Source organism: Gekko japonicus, unplaced genomic scaffold (genome assembly GCF_001447785.1).
Source record: "Gekko japonicus isolate JY-2015 unplaced genomic scaffold, Gekko_japonicus_V1.1 scaffold25, whole genome shotgun sequence".
Taxonomy (NCBI): Eukaryota; Metazoa; Chordata; class Lepidosauria; order Squamata; family Gekkonidae; genus Gekko; species Gekko japonicus.
Window position 1 is genome coordinate 1,665,363 of NW_015171502.1, and position 13,067 is coordinate 1,678,429.

General features: G+C 49.8%; 1 protein-coding gene across 1 annotated transcript in view; it reads left to right on the forward strand.

The window, feature by feature from the left end:
- ADAM15 (ADAM metallopeptidase domain 15) overlaps positions 1-13,067 on the forward strand; it is a 110,385-nt gene that overhangs the window by 40,781 nt on the left and 56,537 nt on the right. Inside the window, exons 8-11 of the mRNA XM_015419105.1 lie at positions 2,626-2,691; positions 4,981-5,049; positions 7,427-7,596; positions 10,874-10,955. Coding sequence (XP_015274591.1) covers positions 2,626-2,691; positions 4,981-5,049; positions 7,427-7,596; positions 10,874-10,955 — 387 coding nt within the window. The remainder of the gene's footprint in view (positions 1-2,625; positions 2,692-4,980; positions 5,050-7,426; positions 7,597-10,873; positions 10,956-13,067) is intronic.

A 13,067-nucleotide genomic window follows, 5' to 3' on the forward strand; every position in this document is an offset into this window, starting at 1 on the left:
CTACGACACAGCAGCAGAACAACTGGAAGAAGAAGCAGGAGACAGCCAGTTCCACTGCGGGCCTGATAGAAGCCCTCCAGGGGCCTGATCCGGCCCATGGGCTACATCTTTGACACCCCTTCTCCAGAGCATCCATTTTTCTCCAGGGGAACTGATCTCTGTAGTCTGGAGATGAGCTGTAATTCCGGGGGATCTCCAGGTCCCACCTGGAGGCTGGCATCCCTATTGACTATACTACTTTCAGAGTGCAGGCTGGGGGGAGGGGGAGTTGCATATCTGAATCCCATCTTCTGTATTCTCGTAAATCTTGTTTGCTCTGCTGCTCTGTTGGCTTTTGTTGCTTCTGTGGTGGGTAACAACGGGCTGGGTCCAGCAGCGCATGAGGGGAAAGGGAAATGCATTTAAGGAGTCCTTCTTTGCAGCAGAATAACAGTGTGCTTTTGGAGAAGCGGAATGTACGCGAGATGGCTGGCGCGGTGTTATTTAATTTGCTTTTGGAACCGGATTAGAAAAATTAGCGTGTGCTCTCTCTTGCAAATGCAGGGAAAGCAGCGGGGACATGCTTGCTGTTGCCTAGCTCAAGCAGACAACCGTGCGAGTCATTTTATGTAACATTTTCAAATGTACGCTTGCCAACGTTCCACCCAGTTTGGGCCTTCAAGGCGAGCAATAACAATAAAATCAACAGTGGAAAAACTAACAAGAAGGAGGGGGTCAGCAAGGATAAGTTGTGTGAAACAGAAAAGTCTTTCCTTGCTGGCAGAAGACAAACATGGGTGGTGGTGGTAGATAAATCTCTCTGGGGAAGGAATTCCATAATGTTGGTAGTAGAGGTCAGAAGGTGCAACCTCGGGTTGCCCCCTGTCTAGACGGTGAGGGTTCTGGAGACCAGATCTTACGAGGCAAGGCTGGAGGAGCTGGGTGTGTTTAGACTGGAGAGGAGACTATTTTGGGGCAGGAACGCACAGGAACGGAGTTCCAGCTGGCTCCTGAGTTGGCCACGCCCAGCAGGAACTCATTAGCATAATAGGCCACACCCAACAGCAGAAACTCATTAGGATTGGCTATATTAGGGGTGTGTGGCCTAACATGCAAAGGAGTTCCTGCTACAAAAAAAGCCCTGGGTTTTGACAACAAACAAGGTAACCAGAATAAGAAGGGAAAGGTGGGTGTCGCTGGATGACCACACTTCTGGTAACATGGGGGTGTGGCCTAATGTGCTAATGAGCGGTGCTGTCAGGGGTGTGGCCTAATATGCAAATGAGTTTTGCTGTTGGGTGTGGCCTATTATGCTAATGAGTTCCTGCTGGGCTTTTTCTACAAAAGTCATATACAGGATGGTGTGGAGTTGTTTTCTGTTGCCCCAGAAGGTCAGACCAGAACCAACGGACTGAAATTAAATCAGAAGAGTTTTCGGGTAAACATTAGGGAGAACTTCCTGACAGCTAGAACGGTTCTTCAGGGGAACATGCTTCCTCGGGAGGTGGTGGGCTCTTCTGCTTTGGAGGTTTTCAAGCAGAGGCTCAGTGGCCATCTGACAGCAACGCGGATTCTGTGAACTTGGGCAGATTGTGAGAGGGAGGGCAGGAAGGGTCGCCTCAGGGCTTGGTTCTCGTGGCCCCTTCTTACACGCCCAGGGAAATGCTGACAGCCGCTTTGGGGTCAGGAAGCAGTTTTCTCCAGGCCAGTTTAGCCGGGGATCCTGGAGGTTTTTTTTGTCCTCTTCTGGGCATGGAGCAGGGGTCACTGGGGGTGTGTGTGGGGGGGAGGTATTTGTGAATGTCCTGCTTTGTGCAGGGGGTTGGACTAGATGACCCTGGAGGTCATCTATGATTCTGTGATTGATTCTATGGTCGTAAGGCAACAGTGCCCAGTGAAGGGCTTCTGAGGGTGACTGAAGTGTATTGGGTAGCTGGGGGTCCCTAGAGTATGCTGGCCCCATGCCATACAGCCCTTTAAAAGATCGATGCCAGCACTTTGAATGGGGCCAGAAAGCAAATGGAGAGCCAGTGTGGAGGAAACAAGGCTGGGATCATGTAGTCCTTGCTACCCATTCCACTCCGCGTTCTGGGCAGTCTTCAAGGGGCAGCCCCGTATAGAGCACATTGCAGTAGTCTAGTCTAGATGTTACTAGGGCATTTTAGCGCTTCCGCCGGCTCAAGATGTCATTCCTTATTTTTCAAAGAGCAGTCCTTCCATTCTCAAAATATACAGTTTCTAATCCATGCCATGGAATAAATTCTAATACACACAGCATGGATTAGAAACTATATTTTGAGAATGGAAGTTCTTTGAAAAATAAGGAATGACACCTTCGTGTTGTTGATCTTTGATGAAGGCTCTACAAAACGGACATTGTTAATCCGGAGAGTTTCGTCGTCATTCCCATGTGGAGACTTCTTTGATTGTATGTCTGAAAAAAACAAATGGACTTTCTGGCACTACATGGACATATAGACTTTTGTGATACAAACTGCAGCAATTTTTGCACCGTTTCCTTTTTTGTGTTTTGTTTTACTGTACTGTGGACTGTGACCTTCTTGCTTTTCTCCGCTGGCTCAAGGACTGCTGCACACACAAATATCTTCTGTAACGTCCAACAAAACGTTTTCTCCAATCTCCCAGGGTAAACGGCAGGCGGAATCCGAACACAGATACGTGGAACTGGTGATGGTGGCTGACCGTGCCGAGGTGAGATGTCTCTGTGAGCTCCCTACCCCGTCCTTGCTGGATCTCCCCCCCCCCCCCCCCCCTTGGGTTTTTTAAGGAAGGCATAAGAACATAAGAGATGCCAATGTTGAATCAGGCCAAAGGCCCATCCAGTCCAACACTCTGTCACACAGTGGCCAACAATACCAGGTGCCATCAAGAGGTCCACCAGTGGGGCCAGGACATTAGAAGCCCTCCCACTGTTGACCCCCCCCCCCAAGCACCAAGAAGACAGAGCATCACTTGCCCCAGAGCCCCTATCTATACCTTGTGGCTAATAGCCACTGATGGACCTCTGCTCCATATGCTTATCTAATTCCCTTTTGAAGCCGTCTGTGCTTGTAAGGCATCTAAAGGTCAAGGTATATCGGAGAGACCAGCAGCTCTCTGAACATGCTTTGCGCTCTCTTTAGAAAAAAAATCTACACGTGGCTGTGGCATTTTAGTGGCTCAAATGCTGGTCCTGGGACAGGTCGCCCGGTGAGTTTCATGGGGGACTGGGGAGTTGAACCTGCATCTCCCTGGTTTGGTGTAGTGGTTAAGAGTGTGGACTCTAATCTGGGAGAACTGGGTTTGATTCCCCACTCCTCTATGTGCAGCTGCTGGTGTGACCTTGGGTCAGTCACACATGGAATTCACTGCCACAGGAAGTGGTGGTGGCTACAAGCATGGACGGCTTCAAAAGGGAATTAGATAAGCATATGGAGCAGAGGTCCATCAGTGGCTATTAGCCACAAGGTATAGATAGGGGCTCTGGGGCAAGTGGTGCTCTGTCTTCTTGGTGCTTGGGGGGGGTCAACAGTGGGAGGGCTTCTAATGTCCTGGCCCCACTGGTGGACCTCCTGATGGCACCTGGTATTTCTGGCCACTGTGTGAAAGAATGATGGACTAGATGGGCCTTTGGCCTGATCCAACATTGGCGTCTCTTATGTTCTTATGTTCTTATGTACAAGTTCTCTCAGAGCTGTTCTCTCACGAGCAGTTCTCAAAAAGGCTCTCTCTGCCCCACCTGCCTCACAGGGTGTAAAACAGACCTTCTGCCTGAAATGCTGAAGAGCATTTGTCTTAGCATTTCTGTTTCCATTAGAATTACACACAACTTCACTCCCTGATGCTTTGTGGTTAGCTCCGCCTCCGGCGGCGGCAATTTTAAGGTTGTGTCCACCATAAGAACATAAGATGAGTCCAACACTCCATGAGTCCAGCCAGTCCGACACTTTGTGTCACACAGAGGCCAAAACCTAGGGGCCATCAGGAGGTCCACCAGCAGGGCCAGAACTCCAGAAACCCTCCCACTCTTGCCCCCCCCTCCAAACATCAAGAGTATAACATAAGAGAAGCCACGATGGATCAGGCCAGTGGCCCATCCGGTCCAACACTCTGTGTCACGCAGTGGCCAAAACCCAGGGGCCATAAGGAGGTCCACCAGCAGGGCCAGAGCTCCAGAAGCCCTCCCTCTGTTGCCCCCCCCCCAAGCACCAAGAAGACAGAGCATCACTGCCTTAGACATAAGAACATAAGAGAAGCCATGTTGGATCAGGCCAATGGCCCACCCAGTCCAAAACTCTGTGTCACACAGTGGCCAAAACCCAGGGGCCACCAGGAGGTCCACCAGCAGGACCAGAACTCCAGGAGCCTTCCCACTGTTGACCCCCAAGTACCACCTGGAGTCTGAATTCCAGAGGGGTCTGCACGCTCAAAAACGTAGGGGACCCCTGTGCTAAAGCATTGATAACTGCTTTATCCGTGGCTAGTTCAGACGATGTCAGATGATGAAATGGATTTATATATCATAGTTATATATATAGGGTGGCATGTTAAATTAGCATGCAAAATAGTGAGGATATTTTTTTTTAACATATCAAAGAATGACAAGCTCGGTTTCTGGTTATCTTCTGTTTGGGTTCAACTGTGGGGGGAAACCAACACAGGTAATAAATATGTCAGAACTGGAAATTGATGTGCCCTAAACTGTGAGAAGGTGCCACTGGACTCTTAACTTTATCCATGGCTGTTACCCTTGATGGGTCACGAGGACCTTCATGTTCAGGGGCACGAATGCCAGTTCCCAGGGGTCAAAGAAACCCAAGAAGACTCTTCCCTTGTGGGTCTCCCAGATGGTTCTGCTTGGGCTTAGGTCTGATCCTGCAGGGATTTCGCCGGGTGAATTGAAAAGAGAGCTAGAAGGGCCCACGCAGGGCTGGGGAAGTCTTTTTCCGACGTCCTTCTCTCTCCATCCAAAATGACATCAGCGCAATTCTCTCATTTCAGTTCCAGCTGAATTTCAACCTTGACCAGATCCAGATACGGATGCTGGAGATCGCCAGCCATATGGACGGGGTGCGTAGCCCGTTTTGCAGATTGGGGCAGTGTGCAGTGTTCCCTATAAGCTCAGTTAGTGTGAGCTCGCTCGCAGTTTTTAAGCCTCCAGGCTCACACATTTTTGTCTTGGCTCAGGAAGGAGGGCTCCAGAGCAAACTAAATTGTGCAGTAGCCAAATCGCTCGCTCATAACTTTAATGCCCGTAGCTCACAAAGGAGAATTTTTGCTCACAGGACTCCACAGTTTAGAGGGAGGGTTGGCGGTAAGGTTCCCAAGTACCTACCTACAAACCGGCGGGAGACACATGCTTCCCCGCTGGAAGATTCTTGCTTGGAACACAGGCCCTGCACTATTCTGTTGCCCAGACGTGACGTAGGCACGTAGCTGGGTGACGCTCTGGTAATGGGCCTGGGAACTCGATGGTACCTTTATACCCCCCCCCCCGAGGGGCCCCCCCTCTCTAAACCCCACCCTCCCCGTACTTCACTCCTAAATTCTTCAGGAATTTCTAAACCCTGAGTTGGCAATCTTAGTTCATGGGGAGGGATATTTTCAAGTAAACAGTGCAAGACCAGGGGTGCCTAAAGCAAACCGTTTTTTTAATGTCTTTTAATTATGGATTTTAATTAGTGTTATAATACACGTTTTTAAAAGCTTTTAAAAAGGTTTTCATCGTTGCTGCCATGGGGGTCTGAAGTTGGGTGGGAAGGCAACATATAAAGGGTTTAAATAAATAAATGGATTAGGTGGGCCAAAATGGTTCTTGGTCGTAGCTTAATCTGGATCTTAATCTTTCTCTAATCTGGGAGAACTGGGTTTGATTCCCCACTCATCCACATGCAGCTGCTGGTGTGACCTTGGGTCAGTCACAAGTTCTCTCAGAGCTGTTCTCCCAAGGGCAGTCCTCGAAAGAGCTCTCTCAGCCCCACCTCCCTCGCGGGGTGTCTGTTGTGGGGAGGGGAAGGGAAAGGAGATTGTAAACCGCTTTGAGACTCCTTCGAGTAAGGAAGGGCACGGTATAAATCCAGTCTCTTCTTCTTCTTAACTATGCCGCATTCCATGACATCAGTAAAGAGAGGAGGGAGGTTTTTGCAGTATGGAATAACAAGAAGAAATAGAAATAGAATTACTGCAATCTGTGCAATCAAAGCTTAATATAATATCTGAATGGATACAAAATTACAAATCACATATTCACTAATAACATTATTTTATACAGATGAATCAATAATCTTTCTCTAATCTGGGAGAACCGGGTTTGATTCCCCACTCCTCCACATGCAGCTGCTGGTGTGACCTTGGGTCAGTCACAAGTTCTCTCAGAGCTGTTCTCTCAAGGGCAGTCCTTGAAAGAGCTCACTCAGCCCCACCTCCCTCACAGGGTGTCTGTTGTGGAGAGGGGAAGGGAAAGGAAATTGTAAACCATTTTGAGACTCCTTCGGGTAATGAAGGAAGGGGTATAAATCCAATCTACTCTTCTTCAGAGGTCAACCAATTTGAGGTCCAAATAGGCTCATGTTACAAAGAACTGGCAAGAATGCTTTTTGGGTCTTGATTCAGTTTCATTGGGTTAAGTTTCCCCACCCCTTCCTGTGTCTTTAGTTTGCAGCAGAACAGCTATATTCGAGTCCAGTAGTTAACCATTAATATGCTCATTGTCCCTTCAGCTGTCACTTGATGGCATTTTCCACTGCCTCCATCTTGAGCTCGGATGTGATGGCTGGGATGGGTTGAAGGAAAGGGGTTGTGTGAATTGAGTGCAAAATAGGCCATAGGGATAAAGGGCTGCCAGGGCCTGTAAACCTGCCCTTTCTGTTTTTGTTTACTTTCCATTTTTAGAGTAGTGATTCTTCAGATATTCTCTCCAGGGGTCGTTTCGTAGAAAAAGAGCTAGGGGAACTCATTAGCATAACTCATTAGCATATGCCACACCCCCTGACATCACCGGAAGCGTGCCATAAGGCCACACACCCCGCCCCCAACGGTCCCGGCCGCCACAGCCGGCCTTGCAGCTCCACTGCCGAGCCCCATGAGGGGCACGGCGGTGGACCTGCAAGGCCGGCAGGAGTGCAAGGAAGCCCCGCGAAGGCCCTCCCTGGCCCCATGCAGGCAGGGGTGGGGAGAGGCAGGGAGGAAGCAACTTACCCTCCCTCTTCTCCTGCCTCCTCCTGGCTGAATGAGGGCCGGAAGCGGGGTGGCCGGAAGCAGGGGGCGGGGCTTCGTCATGTGCCCCGCCCCCATACCTCACCTGGGGGAACTGCGATCCCCCCGAAATGACCTCTGATTCTCTCTCTCTCTCCCCCCCTTGCATGACTGAAATGACATCATTCCACCTTTTAACCCTTTCTAAGCCTGACCGCTCTCTCTCTCCCCCCTTTAAATTGACCTCACACAGTTTTACCGTCCGCTGGGCCTTCGGGTGGCGCTCGTGGGCTATGAAGTCTGGAACAAGCAAGACCAGGTGTCGGTGGAAGGGCCTCCTCACGCCGTGCTGGAGCGCTTTCTGCGCTGGAGGCAGCAGGCGCTCCTACCGGAGGTTCCGCACGACAGCGCCCAACTTATCACGTAAGGGGATGGGGGGAGGGACTGACCGAAAAGAGCCACACGGGGTGGTTGGTGGAGCAGGTGGGGTGATGAGGCGCTCGCGTGGCTGAAACAAGCGGCGGTCTGACTCTTTGCTTCTGAAGGGGGAAGTGGTGTCTTGGAAGGACACGCAATGAATAATTAACTTTTGGAACTCACCACCACAAGATGGTAACTATTTACAAAAAGAACTTGTTCAAAAGCCGAAAGTAGGCTCCTCTGTAATTCCATACATAGATAGTGTCCTTAGACCTCCAAACAGATAGTAACTGTGGCAGAAGACGCCCACTGTAGAAAGAAGAAGAGGAGATTGGATTTATACCCTGCTCTCCCGGAGTCTCAGAGCAGTTTACAATTTCCTCCCCCTTCCCCTCCCCACAACAGACACCCTGTGAGATAGGTGGGGCTGAGAGAGCTCTTTCCAGAACTGTCCTTGAGAGAACAGCTCTGACGGGACTATGGCTTGCCCAAGGTCATCCAGCAGCTGCAAGTGGAGGCGTGGGGAATCAAACCCGGTTCGCCCAGATTAGAGTCCGCGCACTTAACCACTACACCAAGCTGGCTCTCAACAACCATATATCCCTCCCAGGTATAAATCAAGATGTTTCCGTTGATCTTCAACAGTGGCTGGTAAAACAGAACCCGATTTCCAAAATAACAGGCACAGCTCGATAACTTCAGTGGCATCTTAGGGTCCTCTATTCATGTATGGAATTACGGAGGAGCCTACTGTTGGTTTTTGAACAAGTTCTTTTTTTGTAAATAATGCTGAATTGGCATGAGCAATCTGTTGGATATGTGTTTATACATTCCATTGGGTTATGACCACTAACCCGTCCTCGTGCTTTAATGAATGTAATATACAATTTATATCATATATAACTGTGAATTGTTGATGGTCTTCCTTGGTGTTATTTGTGGCTCTACTTGTGTGCTAAGGGTTCTGGCTAGGGGAAGTATGAAGGAAGTGAGGTCTGTCAAATGACTTGGGGTTTTCGTGGCCAAGCAGAACCTCCGTGTGCAGAGGCAGTGTACCTCTGAGTACCAGTTTCTCTGGGGTAGTAGCTGTCCTGTTTACAGCCTTCCCGGAAGCATCTAAGTAGCTGCTGCAGGGAACTTGGCGCTTGGCTAAACGGACTCCCGGTCTGACCCAGCAGGGCTGTTCTTACGTTGTTTTGGGATTCTTACGGTGGAGAGAACATGAGGCATTATGCACGTTGGAGGTGTGGAGGAATCGATACATAGATCTGTGCTGGGGACCTGAGGAGTAGAGTTCGCCAGGCCTGGCAACCACCAGAAGATGGAGGGAGGTGTCGGGGGGAGGCCGCGATCCTTGTTGCCGTGCGATTATTTTACTTCCAGCGATTTTGGGTCGTGTTGCAAGTGACGCCATCACGAGGCGACGACTGCAGGAGGGCAGCAGTCATCGCTGCGTGATGATGTCACTTCCAGCTGACCCGGAAGTGACCTCATCACGCGGCAGCAACAACGGCTGTCTTCCTCCTCCCTCGTTTGGCTGGCCTGTTTCCACCCAGTGACCAGCTAAGCACTGGCAAGCAGGGGGCAAAAATTGCCGGGGATTTGCCCACCATAAACGAGCATCTGGCGAAGCCTACTGAGGAGTGAACTTTTCCCCTCCTGTTTTCTTTATGTCTCTCAACCACGCTGGACACTCCAGGCCCCCTGGAGCATACCCAGTCCCTCTCAAGGTTTTCCCGCAGTCCCTGGGTGTTTAGAAGACTCTGTTTCCATGCAGCCCTCTTGCACAGGGGAAACGATGCTGTATGGTCAGAAGGGGAGCACTGGGGCGACCGCGTGGGATCTTAGGGGGTGGCCCTTCCTCGTGTACCAGCCTGTGCCCACTCAGCAAAACCACAGTTATTCTTTTGCCATTAGTTTCAGAGAGTAACTGTATAGGCCTGCAGTAGAATCAGGAACCGAAAAGGTAAGGCAGAGACATAGTAGACGGCCAGTAGTTTAAACCTTATGTATACTTGTTGTACGTAAAAATACATGTATTTATTTTGAGAAAAGTTTAAAAAATGTAAGGGCCCAATGAAAGCGTCGTTTAAAAGTACTAATAACGCACACACAACGGCCAGTTATTGTGACCTAATGCGTTTCGACCCAGTAAGGCCTTCTTCTCTCAGAGCCAGTTTGGTGTAGTGGTTAAGTGTGCGGACTCTAATCTGGGAGAACCGGGTTTGATTCCCCACTCCTCCGCTTGCACCTGGCTGGATGACCTTGGGCAAGCCGTAGCTCTGATAAGAGCTGTCCTTGAAAAAGAGCAGTTTCTGTCAAGAGCTCTCTCAGCCCCCACCTACCTCACAGGGTGCCTGTGGTGGGGAGGGGAAAGGAAACGAGTTTGTAAACCGCTCTGAGACTCCCTTGGGTAGTGAAGGGCGGGGTATAAATCCAGTCTTTTCTTCTTCTTCAGAGGTCAACCAATTTGAGGTCCAAATGGGCTCATGTTACAAAGAACTGGCAGGAATGATTTTTGGTTCTTGATTTAGTTTCATTAGGTTAATTCCCCCCCCCTTCCTGTGTCTTTGGTTTGCAGCAGAACAGCTATATTCGAGTCCAGTAGTTAACCATTAATATGCTCATTGTCCCTTCAGCTGTCACTTGACGGCATTTTCCACTGCCTCCATCTTGAGCTCTCTTTTGCAACTCCCCTCCCACCTTCTTGACTGGGGTATAAGGACTAGGGATGGGCACAGAAGCAAAGGATCGGAAACAAAGATTCGTCGCAGATTTTGCCTCCTTTGTGGTTCGCAAACGGACGTTCGTGACGGGTCTAGCCTCACAAACTTGCATGAACTAAAGCAGTTTGTGGTGATTCGTGGATGGAGCAGAAAGCAGGGGTTTAAAGGGAGTCCCTTTAAACCCCTGCTTTCTGTTCCCCGCAAAAACAGCTGAGCAGCGGGGAGGTGCTGCTCAGCTCTTTCAGGTTGTCTTGTGTGATACTTTTAAACTTTAAAGGGACTGCAGAAGACAGCTTGAAAAATAGCCTCGCGGTGGGGATGCAAACCGCGAACCGAACCACATTTCCCCAGTTCATGCCCATCCCTAATAAAGACTCCAGGATCTCCATTTCAACTCTTATCTGAGGAAGGGAGCTTGGACTTTTGAAAGCTTATCCCTCGTTCTAATCTTGATTGTCTCTGGGGTGCTACTGGTCTTGAATCTAGCTTTTTCTTTTGCCGTTGTGTGTTGTGTAAGTTCCTCTCATTCACTCTGGCTCTTTTCATCTTCTCAGGGGCTCCCCATTAACTGGTGGCGCAACAGGGGCGTCCACTCACGCTTCCATCTGCTCCAAGCGCTCGGGGGGGCTCAGCATGGTGAGTATGTTGTTTCCCAGAAAAATCAGTGTCATGTCCAAAAATCTGTCTGTCCCTGATTTGGATCTCGCCTTTGTCGTGAACTCAATTGACAGCCTTAAACAAGTGGCTTTCTCTCCTCCTCAACTCTGCCCCTGCCTCACAGGATTGTTGGGAAGCTTATTCAGAGAATACGATGAGAGCCAGCGTGATGTGGCAGTTAGTATGTCGCACTAAGATCTGAGAGATCCAGGTTCGAGTCCCCACTCTGCCCTGGAAGCTTGCTGGGTGAATTTGGACCAGTCACACGCTCTTAAACTAACCTACCTCACAGGGTTGTTTTTTGGTTATGATAGAGGAAGGCAAACAATGCTGTGAGCTGCTTTGCATTCCCATTGGGGAGGGAAGCGGGCTATAAATGTTTAAATAGATAACAGGCATTGAGATGAGAAGGCAGTGTTTAAACAGTTTTGCCTTAATTTTTTGGGGAGTGGTAGCCTAAAATGGTGTTCCCGGTTCATTAATCAGCAGATTTCTTAAAAGCGTATTATTTTTAATGGAAGAAGTAAAAACTACAGGTAGCCCGTTTGGTATTAGAAGAGACATTCCCTCCAATGCTCCCTCTAAGCTGTGGAGTCCTGTGAGCAAAACTTCTACTTTGTGAGCTACTGGCATGAAAGTTGTGAGCGAACGATTTGGCCACTGCATAAAATAGTTTGCTCTGGAGCCATCTTTCCTGAGCTAAGACAAAAATGTATGAGCTGGAGGCTAAAACACTGTGAGCTAGCTCACACTGACTCAGCTTAGAGGGAACACTGATTCCCTCCTGTTTGCTAACTGCCACATTGGAGTCAGGAAGGAATTTCCCCCCAGGCTAGATCGAGCCAGGGATCCTGGAGGTTTTTTGCCTTCCTCTGAACGTAGGGCAGAGGTCGCTGGGGGAGTGTGTGTGGCAGAGGTCACTGTGAATTTTCTGCATGGTATAGGAGGTTGGTCTAGATCAGGGTTGTCAAACATAAGGCCCGGGGGCCAGATCCGGCCTGTCCAGGGCTCTTATGCGGCCCGCGAGCAACTGGTGCAAGGGAGGTACTGCAGGGGAGGAGTGGGTGGAGCCACTCCATTATGGCTCAGCAGAACAACCTCACGTGCAGCAGTCAAGCGTCATGGGAGTATCTACTCAGCATAGCACTGCTGCCTCTCCGGTCTGCCTCTGTGGGTTTTCCTCTGCACCCCCCTCCCACCCTAGGGGGCCTTGCGGTGAGGACACGCCAACTCAGAGCTTACCAGCTGCCGATCTTTGTACAGTTTCTATCTGGCACGAAGTTTACTGGCACACATGGCCCGGCCCAGCAAAAAGTGGCATTTATGTCAGATCCAGCCCTCTTAACAAATGAGTTTGACACCTCTGGTCTAGATGATCCTTGGGACCCCTTCCAGCTCTATGTTTCTGTTTGAGAAGGAATGAGAAGGGAGTAGCTCTTGGAGCACAGTGCTTGCTGCAGGTCACAGTCGTGCACCATGAGGTCATCTTATCAGAGGCATTCCCTTCTGAGTTATTCAGGAGAATACCTCCTATAAGATAATGACCCAGCTGAGCTCTGAGCAGGAGCTGGAGAGAGAGCTGCTAGAGGGGTGAGTGTTTTTTTTTTTACTTGCTTTCAGCTGAGGGGATTCAGCTGAGGATATTGTGTGGGAAAACTGTGTTTAGCAGTGTGTGGAAGCGCTGAGAGCCAGTTTGGTGTAGTGGTTAAGTGTGCGGACTCTAATCTGGGAGAACCGGGTTTGATTCCCCACTCCTCCACTTGCACCTGCTGATGTGACCTTGGGTCAGTCACAAGCTCTGGCACAGCTGTCCTTGAAAAAGAGCAGTTTGTGTCAGAGTTCTCTCAGCCCCACCCACCTCACAGGGTGCCTGTTGTGGGGAGGGGAAGGGAAAGGAGTTTGTAAGCCGCTCTGAGACTCCAAGTGAAGGGCGGGGTATAAATCCAATCTCTTCTCTTCTTCTTCTTCTTCTTAGAGTTGTTGCAGAGTCCTGGCTGATTAAGAGAGGGAGAGGAACGGGCATTGTTTGACTGGGATTGACTGTAATTCAGTATTTAAGAAAGCACCTTGCCAGAGGCACGAGCCTCTGGC